Genomic DNA, 10,000 nt, shown 5'->3' with positions numbered 1-10,000 from the left:
GATTTGAACCTCCTGGTAACAAGACCCCTTTTCTCTAACCGCTGGACCGACTTCCCTTGCTGTAGATTTGCCCGCTTGCTCACCTGCAAATAAGGCTACATTGGGCTGCTTCGACTCAAACGGACAGCGGGCCTGACCGAGGAGCTCCTCCCCTTCCTGCTCCAGAGAGTCCATCTGAAACAAACCAGGGGTCAGTGATAGCGGGACCGTCACTGGGGCTTTAGAGTCTGGGAGGGAAGCAGTGTGGCTCTAGTGGAGCTGAGGAGGGACTGGGAGGGAGGGAAGCAGTGTGGCTCTAGTGGAGCTGAGGAGGGACTGGGAGGGAGGGAAGCAGTGTGGCTCTAGTGGAGCTGAGGAGGGACTGGGAGGGAGGGAGGCAGGGTGGCTCTAGTGGAGCTGAGGAGGGACTGGGAGGGAGGGAAGCAGTGTGGCTCTAGTGGAGCTGAGGAGGGACTGGGAGGGAGGGAGGCAGTGTGGCTCTAGTGGAGCTGAGAAGGGACTGGGAGGGAGGGAAGCAGTGTGGCTCTAGTGGAGCTGAGGAGGGACTGGGAGGGAGGGAAGCAGTGTGGCTCTAGTGGAGCTGAGGAGGGACTGGGAGGGAGGGAAGCAGTGTGGCTCTAGTGCTTAGAGCTGAGGGACTGGGAGGGAGTGGGTAAGCTTCAGTTGACTGTAAAAGACTAGCAGTGATAGCAGCCAGGTTTGTAACAGACAGTGTTCAATTTCTTGTACTAAAGCCATGCGCAGAGATTAATTTTCATGGAAATTATTTCGAACGCAAATAAATTTCCCTCCCTGTCCAAACAACATTAAAAATAAATTTAGCTTCCAGCTCTTTTTTTCCATTTTTGTGAGTAAGTATCCCCCCCCCCCCCCAATTGTTACCCCTAAAACGCGTCCAGCTATGATTTGATTGACTGGGTGTGAAATATTATGTCATTCTTTTTTTTTTTTTTTTTTTTTTTAAATGTATGAGCTCTGGCTTCTCTTCATTTCTAAAGGTGTCAGATTTATGGCTTATTGAATTTTTGGCTGGAGCAATTTCAGTATTGAGTTCTCTGTATTGAATTCGTTGGCTGTCACATTGCCAGAACTGACTTATCCTCCCTGCTGTAACGAATTTACAGCCTCTGATTAGAGAAGCACAGACTTCTTTATAACAAATGTGCTGTGTCCAAAATCCACAGCACTGAGTTCTCTATACCAGACTGTATTGAATTAGCTGGCTCTCAGATCCCCAGTACAGCACTGAGTTCTCTACACTAGACTGTATTGAATTAGCTGCTCTCAGATCCCCAGTACAGCACTGAGTTCTCTATAATAGACTGTATTGAATTAGCTGGCTCTCAGATCCACAGCACAGCACTGAGTTCTCTATACTAGACTGTATTGAATTGGCTGGCTCTCAGATCTCCAGTACAGCACTGAGTTCTCTACACTAGACTGTATTGAATTAGCTGGCTCTCAGATCCCCAGTACAACACTGAGTTCTCTATACTAGACTGTATTGAATTAGCTGGCTCTCAGATCCCCAGTACAGCACTGAGTTCTCTACACTAGACTGTATTGAATTAGCTGGCTCTCTGATCCCCAGTACAGCACTGAGTTCTCTACACTAGACTGTATTGAATTAGCTGGCTCTCAGATCTCCAGTACAGCACTGAGTTCTCTATACTAGACTGTATTGAATTAGCTGGCTCTCAGATCTCCAGTACAGCACTGAGTTCTCTATACTAGACTGTATTGAATTAGCTGGCTCTCAGATCTCCAGTACAGCACTGAGTTCTCTACACTAGACTGTATTGAATTAGCTGGCTCTCAGATCCCCAGTACAGCACTGAGTTCTCTACACTAGACTGTATTGAATTAGCTGGCTCTCAGATCTCCAGTACAGCACTGAGTTCTCTATACTAGACTGTATTGAATTAGCTGGCTCTCAGATCCCCAGTACAGCACTGAGTTCTCTACACTAGACTGTATTGAATTAGCTGGCTCTCAGATCCCCAGTACAGCACTGAGTTCTCTACACTAGACTGTATTGAATTAGCTGGCTCTCAGATCCCCAGTACAGCACTGAGTTCTCTACACTAGACTGTATTGAATTAGCTGACTCTCAGATCTCCAGTACAGCACTGAGTTCTCTATACTAGACTGTATTGAATTAGCTGGCTCTCAGATCTCCAGTACAGCACTGAGTTCTCTACACTAGACTGTATTGAATTAGCTGGCTCTCAGATCTCCAGTACAGCACTGAGTTCTCTATACTAGACTGTATTGAATTAGCTGGCTCTCAGATCCCCAGTACAGCACTGAGTTCTCTACACTAGACTGTATTGAATTAGCTGCTCTCAGATCCCCAGTACAGCACTGAGTTCTCTATACTAGACTGTATTGAATTAGCTGGCTCTCAGATCCCCAGTACAGCACTGAGTTCTCTACACTAGACTGTATTGAATTAGCTGGCTCTCAGATCCCCAGTACAGCACTGAGTTCTCTATAATAGACTGTATTGAATTAGCTGGCTCTCAGATCCACAGCACAGCACTGAGTTCTCTATACTAGACTGTATTGAATTAGCTGGCTCTCAGATCCCCAGTACAGCACTGAGTTCTCTATACTAGACTGTATTGAATTAGCTGGCTCTCAGATCCCCAGTACAGCACTGAGTTCTCTATACTAGACTGTATTGAATTAGCTGGCTCTCAGATCCCCAGTACAGCACTGAGTTCTCTATACTAGACTGTATTGAATTAGCTGGCTCTCAGATCTCCAGTACAGCACTGAGTTCTCTGTACTAGACTGTATTGAATTAGCTCTCAGATATGTTACCGTATAATAGCGACATGTGGGGTTGAAGGCATTTGTCCCGCAGGCAAAGAGAGTCTGGTCATTGCGAGGTACTAAGACCTTGATGTAGTTGTAACATTCGTCCTATAGAGAAGAAGGGAACTGGTTAATACAGTCTTCTAGTAACACGTATGTAACAGGCAGTGAAAACATTCTGAAACGCGACTTACATTGTTTTTCCCCCTCATAGCACAATTCTTCAGATCTTCTGGCTTTGTTTTCCAAGTTAGCTTCTAAAAAAATAATAATATCTATTTTAAATAAAATGGTATGTCATACATCCACTAGGGGGCAGAGTTTGCTGGGTTGGGGGGGGAACAGGTTAATGGTGACACTTTGGTGAAAGTTTTGTTTTGCTGGCAATACACCAGCTGTGCACTAGATGGCGCTGACTAATCTAAAAGATGCTCAGGCTGCCTACACGCCACACGTCTGTGGCAGGCTACTGGAGATGAAGAGGAGCTTCTGAGATCAGTCACCTCAGCACAAAACACGCATTACAATTTCAATAGGAACCGCTCCCAATGACTACAAACACGACACAAAGACAACGGGAACAGAAGAAAAATGCAAAAATGTAATGTGATTGCAATCTCCCTTTAAAGCTGAAGGGAACACGAAGCCACCGCTCTGAGGCTTGGAGCTTGGTTTCAGGAGACTGTAGGTTTCAGGGCACTGCGCGGCACACCAGGCAGGGAGACTTGGGGGTTTGATAGAGCAAACCTCAAACTAGGTCTCCCGGGGGTCTCCTGGAACCAGCTTTCAAGCTCCTGAAAAAGTGGATCTGTGTTCCCTAGGCTTTTAGACAATTTTAAACAAGTCTATCGAACAAATCTCTTGCAGAAGCTGCTCAGTATTAACGACCGGACAGTTTAAATCTCCCTCCTTTTAAAACCGGAAAGGGAAATGGATTCAGCCTCCGCGGCTCGGGGCACTTACTCGCTGAGGTACAATCTCCTCGTCGGAGAGGCTCAGATCGATGGCAAACACGTGGTCCCTGAGAGAGAAGAGAGAGAAGGGGAGCGGTTAGCTGCGGGACGGGGAGCTCAGCCTCTGCTTCCTGTGGAGAGGCCCCGCGACAAAAAAAAGGATTTATCGACACTCAAGGAGTTACTTATTAACTAAGGGGATTCCTCTCACCACCCACCCCCCCCCCCCCCGCCCAAAAAAAAAGGTTTTGAGTAGATACTAAAATCAATTGAAATCTTCTTTATAGTCTGGCTTTGAGGACAGGCTACTTTGTAATGTGTTTCTTTCAAAACTGCACATTTGAGACCTATCTATTATTATTATTATTATTAGTTTATTTGGCAGACGCCTTTATCCCAGGTGACTCACACAGGTGTTACAGGGCAGCACAGGGTTACAGTGCAAGGCTGTGTGGTCCAGTGGTTAAAGAAAAGGGCTTGTAACCAGGAGGTCCCCGGTTCAAATCCCACCTCAGCCAACAGACTCATTGTGTGACCCTGAGCAAGTCTCTTAACATCCTTGTGCTCCGTCTTTCGGGTGAGACGTAGTTGTAAGTGACTCTGCAGCTGATGCATAGTTCACACACCCTAGTCTCTGTAAGTCGCCTTGGATAAAGGCGTCTGCTAAATAAACAAATAATCTTTAAATACAGTATAGTTTACAGTAAGTGCAAATAATAACACTACTAGAATACAATATTAACTAGGATGCTATGTATAATAATAACACTACTAGAATCCAATATGAACTAGGATGCTATGTATAATAATAGCACTGCTAGAATACAATATGAACTAGGATGCTATGTATAATAATAACACTACTAGAATACAATATGAACTAGGATGCTCTGTATAATAATAACACTACTAGAATACAATATGAACTAGGATGCTATGTATAATAACACTACTAGAATACAACATGAACTAGGATGCTCTGTATAATAATAACACTACTAGAATACAATATGAACTAGGATGCTATGTATAATAACACTACTAGAATACAATATGAACTAGGATGCTGTGTATAATAATAACACTACTAGAATACAATATGAACTAGGATGCTATGTATAATAATAACACTACTAGAATGCAATATGAACTAGGATGCTGTGTATAATAATAACACTACTAGAATACAATATGAACTAGGATGCTATGTATAATAATAACACTGCTAGAATACAATATGAACTAGGATGCTATGTATAATAATAACACTACTAGAATACAATCTGAACTAGGATGCTATGTATAATAATAACACTACTAGAATACAATATGAACTAGGATGCTATGTATAATAATAACACTGCTAGAATACAATATGAACTAGGATGCAGCCAGTTAGGATCACAACAAGTTATATCTACAGTGACATGTTAGCAGTGCAATAGTGCAAGGATAGCGCATCAGCTGAGGATCCAGTAACGTGGTGCTGAGGTCAGGCGAGTCCAGCGCAGAGCAGGAGGGGCGGATCCAGAGATCTACGAGCGCAGTCTGAACTGGTAATGGGTGTGTGTGAATCAGATCAGTACTGGGGAGTTATCTGAAGATGTTTAAACTCACCTGGCAGCAATGTACAGCATTTGGTTGATTCGAGTCATTCTTTGGAAGTCCAGCCCTAGTCTGACTGTCTCATTGTCTGAAGGCAGACCTTGAAATCCGGGGTACAGGAAAGAATCTGGAGGGGGGGAGGGAGGGGGATAGATGCATTTAAACCACATTGCAAAAATACCAAGATCTTAACATTGCATCCAATTGCCTGAATCTGACGAAACTGCCTAGTGGAAATGATTAATGCTGATTAATTCAAATTTCAGTTTTTTTTTCTTCAGACCGGTCCTATAACATGGCTTAACGGTACAGCCCCCCCCCCCCCCCCTTGAAAAGCACAGGACCCCTTGGCTTTCTAAAGACGGTGTAATATATTGTACTGCATTGAACCAGCGTCAGCTAAACTTGTCAGAGAGAAATCTGTACGCTCTGAGAAATCCTCTCTGAAACAAAGCAGTCTGTCACAATAAACAGCATGTACAAAATGAAATCAATCACTCTTATAATATATAATATCACCAGGGCCTGGATTAGTGGAGCGGAGAGAGAGGGAGAGGGAGAGAGAGAGAGAGAGAGAGAGAGAGAGAGAGAGAGAGAGAGAGAGAGAGAGAGAGGGAGAGAGAGAGAGAGAGATGGAGATGGAGAGAGATAGAGAGAGAGGGGGAGAGAGAGAGAGAGAGAGATCTATGTATATTGCAGCTAAGGGTTAAACTCGGATTATTCTTTAGTGAGTCCATGCGGGTTCTGGTCGGGTTGCAGGTCTTATTAAAACGGGTCTGGGTCAGAAGCGAGCGGCGCAGGACTCTGATGTGCAGCCCTCTATAAAAACGAGGTTAAACCTTATCCAGGGCGACTTGCAATTGTTACAAGATATCGCATTATTTTAACATATAATTACATTATTTTTTTACACATTAATTTTACATACAATTACCCATTTACACAGTTGAGTTTTTACTGGAGCAATCTAGGTAACATACCTTGCTCAAGGGTACAGCAGCAGTGTCCCCCACCTGGGATTGAACCCACGACCCTCCGGTCAAGAGTCCAGAGTCCTAACCACTACTCCACACTGCTTAACGAAAAAAAAAAAAAAAAAGAAGTTCTATTTGACACTCACGCTGCTGGCTGACTGTGTTGATCGGCTCCAGGTCTTTGGGGAAACTTGTACAGCCTGTCAGGTTGACCAAGCAAAGCACGAGAGAGGCGACCACCAGGGGGCAGTGTATTCTGACAGGGGGAGCCATTTCAACAGCAGGGGCTGCTCGCGCCGTCTTCAGCTGAGTTTCCTTTACCAGAGCTTCATTGCTGCGTTCTAGAGAGCCTAGAGAGGTAACAGAGAACAGAATTCACCTGGATCCATTTCAGCACCTCAGGTCATAGGTTTCATCAGCTGGAATGCTGGGGGCCGGGCTAACTCCTGTGGAAGGACAATGATTAACCTGATCTCCATTATTACAATTCCATTTCGGATCAGTACAAGAACAAACAACGACATTGGTTGATTTTCAAATGACATCATATGCAGCTTGAATTGAGAACCCGCCGTTGAATGGAGTGTGCAGCCAATCAAACGCTGATATTGACAAACGTCAGTTTTTTTGTTTTTTTTTATCATCCAAACAGCGATCTTACATATTATTTGGCGGGTTGTACAATGACTGTCTTGGGTCTGCATGTTTTAATGTTAATTTGCGGGTCTGCTAAACGAATAACCACGGTGACCTTGTGAAAGAGAGTAGTTAGCGGTTGGTTGCACCTGAGTGGATTTCCAGCTGAGTAACTCATTTCTATTAGTAAGATAACAGAAACAAACTGTAGTCGCGTAGCCTCTGAGCTGCTAGAGTAGAAATAGCTGGCATAGAGGCGACACAGACAGAGAAGCTCCCAGTACCTCCAGATCATCTGGACCATCGCTGTCTCATCTGAGGCCGTCTCTCCTGGGGTTCAGGACATCTCATCAAATTTCAGTTAGATGTTTGCGACCGCTTTGCAGAGCGCGGGATTTCAGATTCTGAGCTCATTTGAATTACGGCTTCATCGTCGGTCGTCCCTTTGCGCGTTAGTTGTTTAAACATTTTGCAAGGTTTGGCAGGAGCGTGAGGGCAACACAGTTCTCCGAGCTGCCAAATCCCAGAAACTCTCGGAGGAATGTGGAGTCTGATACTGAAGGGCTGAGAATCTTTCTTTCTTTCTTTGGTTTCTGCCTACAGTGTTTCTTTCTTTTTTTTCTTTCTTTCTCTTTCTTTCTTCTTTCTTTCTTTCTTTCCCTTCTCTAACATTTTTGCTTTAGCTTTGCAAAACCAATCGTGCCAAACTGTACCTATTTACACAGTGAACTAATCTCCGATACAAAAAAAGCTGTTAATTATACAACAGACCTCCCCATGGTCAGTATAAGAGTTGAACCCCAACCCAACTCCAAACCCAAACCCCAACCCCAACTCCACCCCCAACCCAACCCCAACCCCAACTTCAACCCCAACTCCAACCCCAACCCCAACTCCACCGCCAACCCAACCCCAACCCCAACCCAACTCCAACCCCAACCCCAACTCCAACCCCAATCCCAACCCCAACTCCAACTCTAACTCCAACCCCAACCCCAACCCCAATCCCAACCCCAACCCCAACCCCAACTCCAACCCCAACCCCAACCCCAACCCCAACCCCAATCCCAACCCCAACCCCAACTCCAACCCCAATCCCAACCCCAACCCCAACTCCAACCCCAACCCCAATCCCAACCCCAACTCCAACCCCAATCCCAACCCCAACCCCAACCCCAACTCCAACCCCAACTCCAACCCCAACTCCAACTCCAACCCCAATCCCAACCCCAACTCCAATCCCAATCCCAACCCCAACTCCAACTCCAACTCCAACCCCAACCCCAATCCCAACCCCAACTCCAACCCCAATCCCAACCCCAAACCCAACTCCAACTCCAAGTCCACCAACCCCAACTCCAACCCCAACTCCAACTCCAACTCCAACTCCAACCCCAACCCCAACCCAACCCCAACCCCAACTCCAACTCCAACCCTAATCCCAACCCCAACCCCAACCCCAACTCCAAGTCCACCAACCCCAACCCCAACCCCAACCCCAACTCCAACCCCAGCTCCAACTCCAACTCCAAGCCTACCAACCCCAACCCCAACTCCAACCCCAACTCCAAGCCCACCAACCCCAACCCAACCCCAACCCCAACTCCAACCCCAACTCCAACCCCAACTCCAAGCCCACCAACCCACCCCCAACCCCAACCCCAACCCCAACCCCAACTCCAACTCCAACCCCAACCCTGCACCATTCACTCCCCTCCGACAGTCCACCCACAGTAACACGTTGAAATGCACCGATCACAGACTGCTGGCATTCTTTGAAAAAAGCAATTAAGATTTATTCCATACCTCTCTACTTCAGTCTGACCCGTCCGTTTCAAATCTGTTTCAGCTAAACACGCATGTGTGATCCACAATTACAGCCTCGCAGTTTAAATTAATTGGACAGATTGAGGCTTCTACCAAACGCGCCCCCTGTTTAAGACTTACTAAGTGGCTGTCACTTCACCCGACTGTCAACTTGCTATCGACACTGTAATTAATTGCTTCGAGGTCGGCCTTTTTCTAACTTGGCATTCCGAGCGTTCGGAATGCTAATGGTTTAGCACGGAGGGGGCCAGGCAATAAACACAGGGAGATGCTGGATTGTGGGCATGAATCTTTAGATAATACAGATAATGTAATATTGTGCACATTCAGAGGCCATCAGTGTACTCCTTTAATATCCTGTTATGTGTGTTTTGTAATATTGTCTGTTTAGCAGGCTTGCAACGATAGGGGCTCTGGCTCAAAAAACATACGGTGTTCATTAATGCTTTGTCTCATCAGTGCAATGCGGGCGGGACAGTAAATCATGCACAGGGCTGTATTTTGGTAAAAAAATGGCTTATTTCACAGTCTAAAAATAGGTGTTTCAAGATATTTATAATATTTGTGTGTGTGTGTGTATGCATGTCTGTGTGTGCATGTGTGTTTGTCCGTGCGCGTGTATGTCTGTGTCAGTTTTGTGTGTGTGTGTGTCTGTTTTTTTGTGTGTGCGTGTGTGTGTGCGTCTGTGTCAGCATGTGTGTGTGTCTGCGTTGGAGAGCCATTTTAGATCTCTGATGCATGTGAGAAAATATTGCAGATTCAGCTCTCAAAAACAATATTGAATTTTGTCAGAAAGATCAATAATGAAGCCTCACCTCACCTTTGAAAAATGGACTGGTGTGATAGCTTAACAAGTCCAGTTAATTAAATGGAAAGCAAAAAAAATAAAGACAGACGTCAAGAAATCGATCCAGCCCACCAACACAAACCAAACCAGCAGCAGAGCGCTGTGGGGTCATTAATAAAAACAGGACTGGATTCATTCGTTTGTTTAGCGACATGTAGAACATCTCCGTTGCAGCGTGTAGCTGGAGATTGTTGTCGGGTTTGGAACCAGCTGAAGCTCGACAAAATTCAAAACGGGATGAAAAGAGTTCCAAAAAAAGAAATTAAAAAAAAGAGGCATTCTCCAGATGTTCAGTGTTGGCGTGACTCCCTTTCTAAAAAAAACCAGCCGTTCAAATT

The 10,000-nt window shown here is 45.3% G+C and overlaps 1 protein-coding gene across 5 annotated transcripts in view; it reads right to left on the bottom strand.

Moving 5' to 3' along the window:
• Nucleotides 1-10,000, bottom strand: part of LOC117395398 (semaphorin-6D) — a 58,009-nt gene that overhangs the window by 18,295 nt on the left and 29,714 nt on the right. For all 5 annotated transcript variants that reach the window (XM_059007672.1, XM_059007671.1, XM_059007673.1 and 2 more), the window contains 6 exons: nucleotides 6,499-6,702; nucleotides 5,391-5,505; nucleotides 3,784-3,841; nucleotides 3,015-3,077; nucleotides 2,827-2,928; nucleotides 84-174 (listed from right to left, as the gene is read on the bottom strand). In XM_059007672.1, coding sequence (XP_058863655.1) covers nucleotides 84-174; nucleotides 2,827-2,928; nucleotides 3,015-3,077; nucleotides 3,784-3,841; nucleotides 5,391-5,505; nucleotides 6,499-6,625 — 556 coding nt within the window. In that variant the 5' untranslated portion in view covers nucleotides 6,626-6,702. The remainder of the gene's footprint in view (nucleotides 1-83; nucleotides 175-2,826; nucleotides 2,929-3,014; nucleotides 3,078-3,783; nucleotides 3,842-5,390; nucleotides 5,506-6,498; nucleotides 6,703-10,000) is intronic.

Source organism: Acipenser ruthenus, chromosome 35, assembly GCF_902713425.1.
Source record: "Acipenser ruthenus chromosome 35, fAciRut3.2 maternal haplotype, whole genome shotgun sequence".
NCBI classification, from domain to species: domain Eukaryota; kingdom Metazoa; phylum Chordata; class Actinopteri; order Acipenseriformes; family Acipenseridae; genus Acipenser; species Acipenser ruthenus.
Note: the sequence above shows the minus strand (reverse complement) of the source record. Positions and strands in the feature narration are given on the sequence as shown.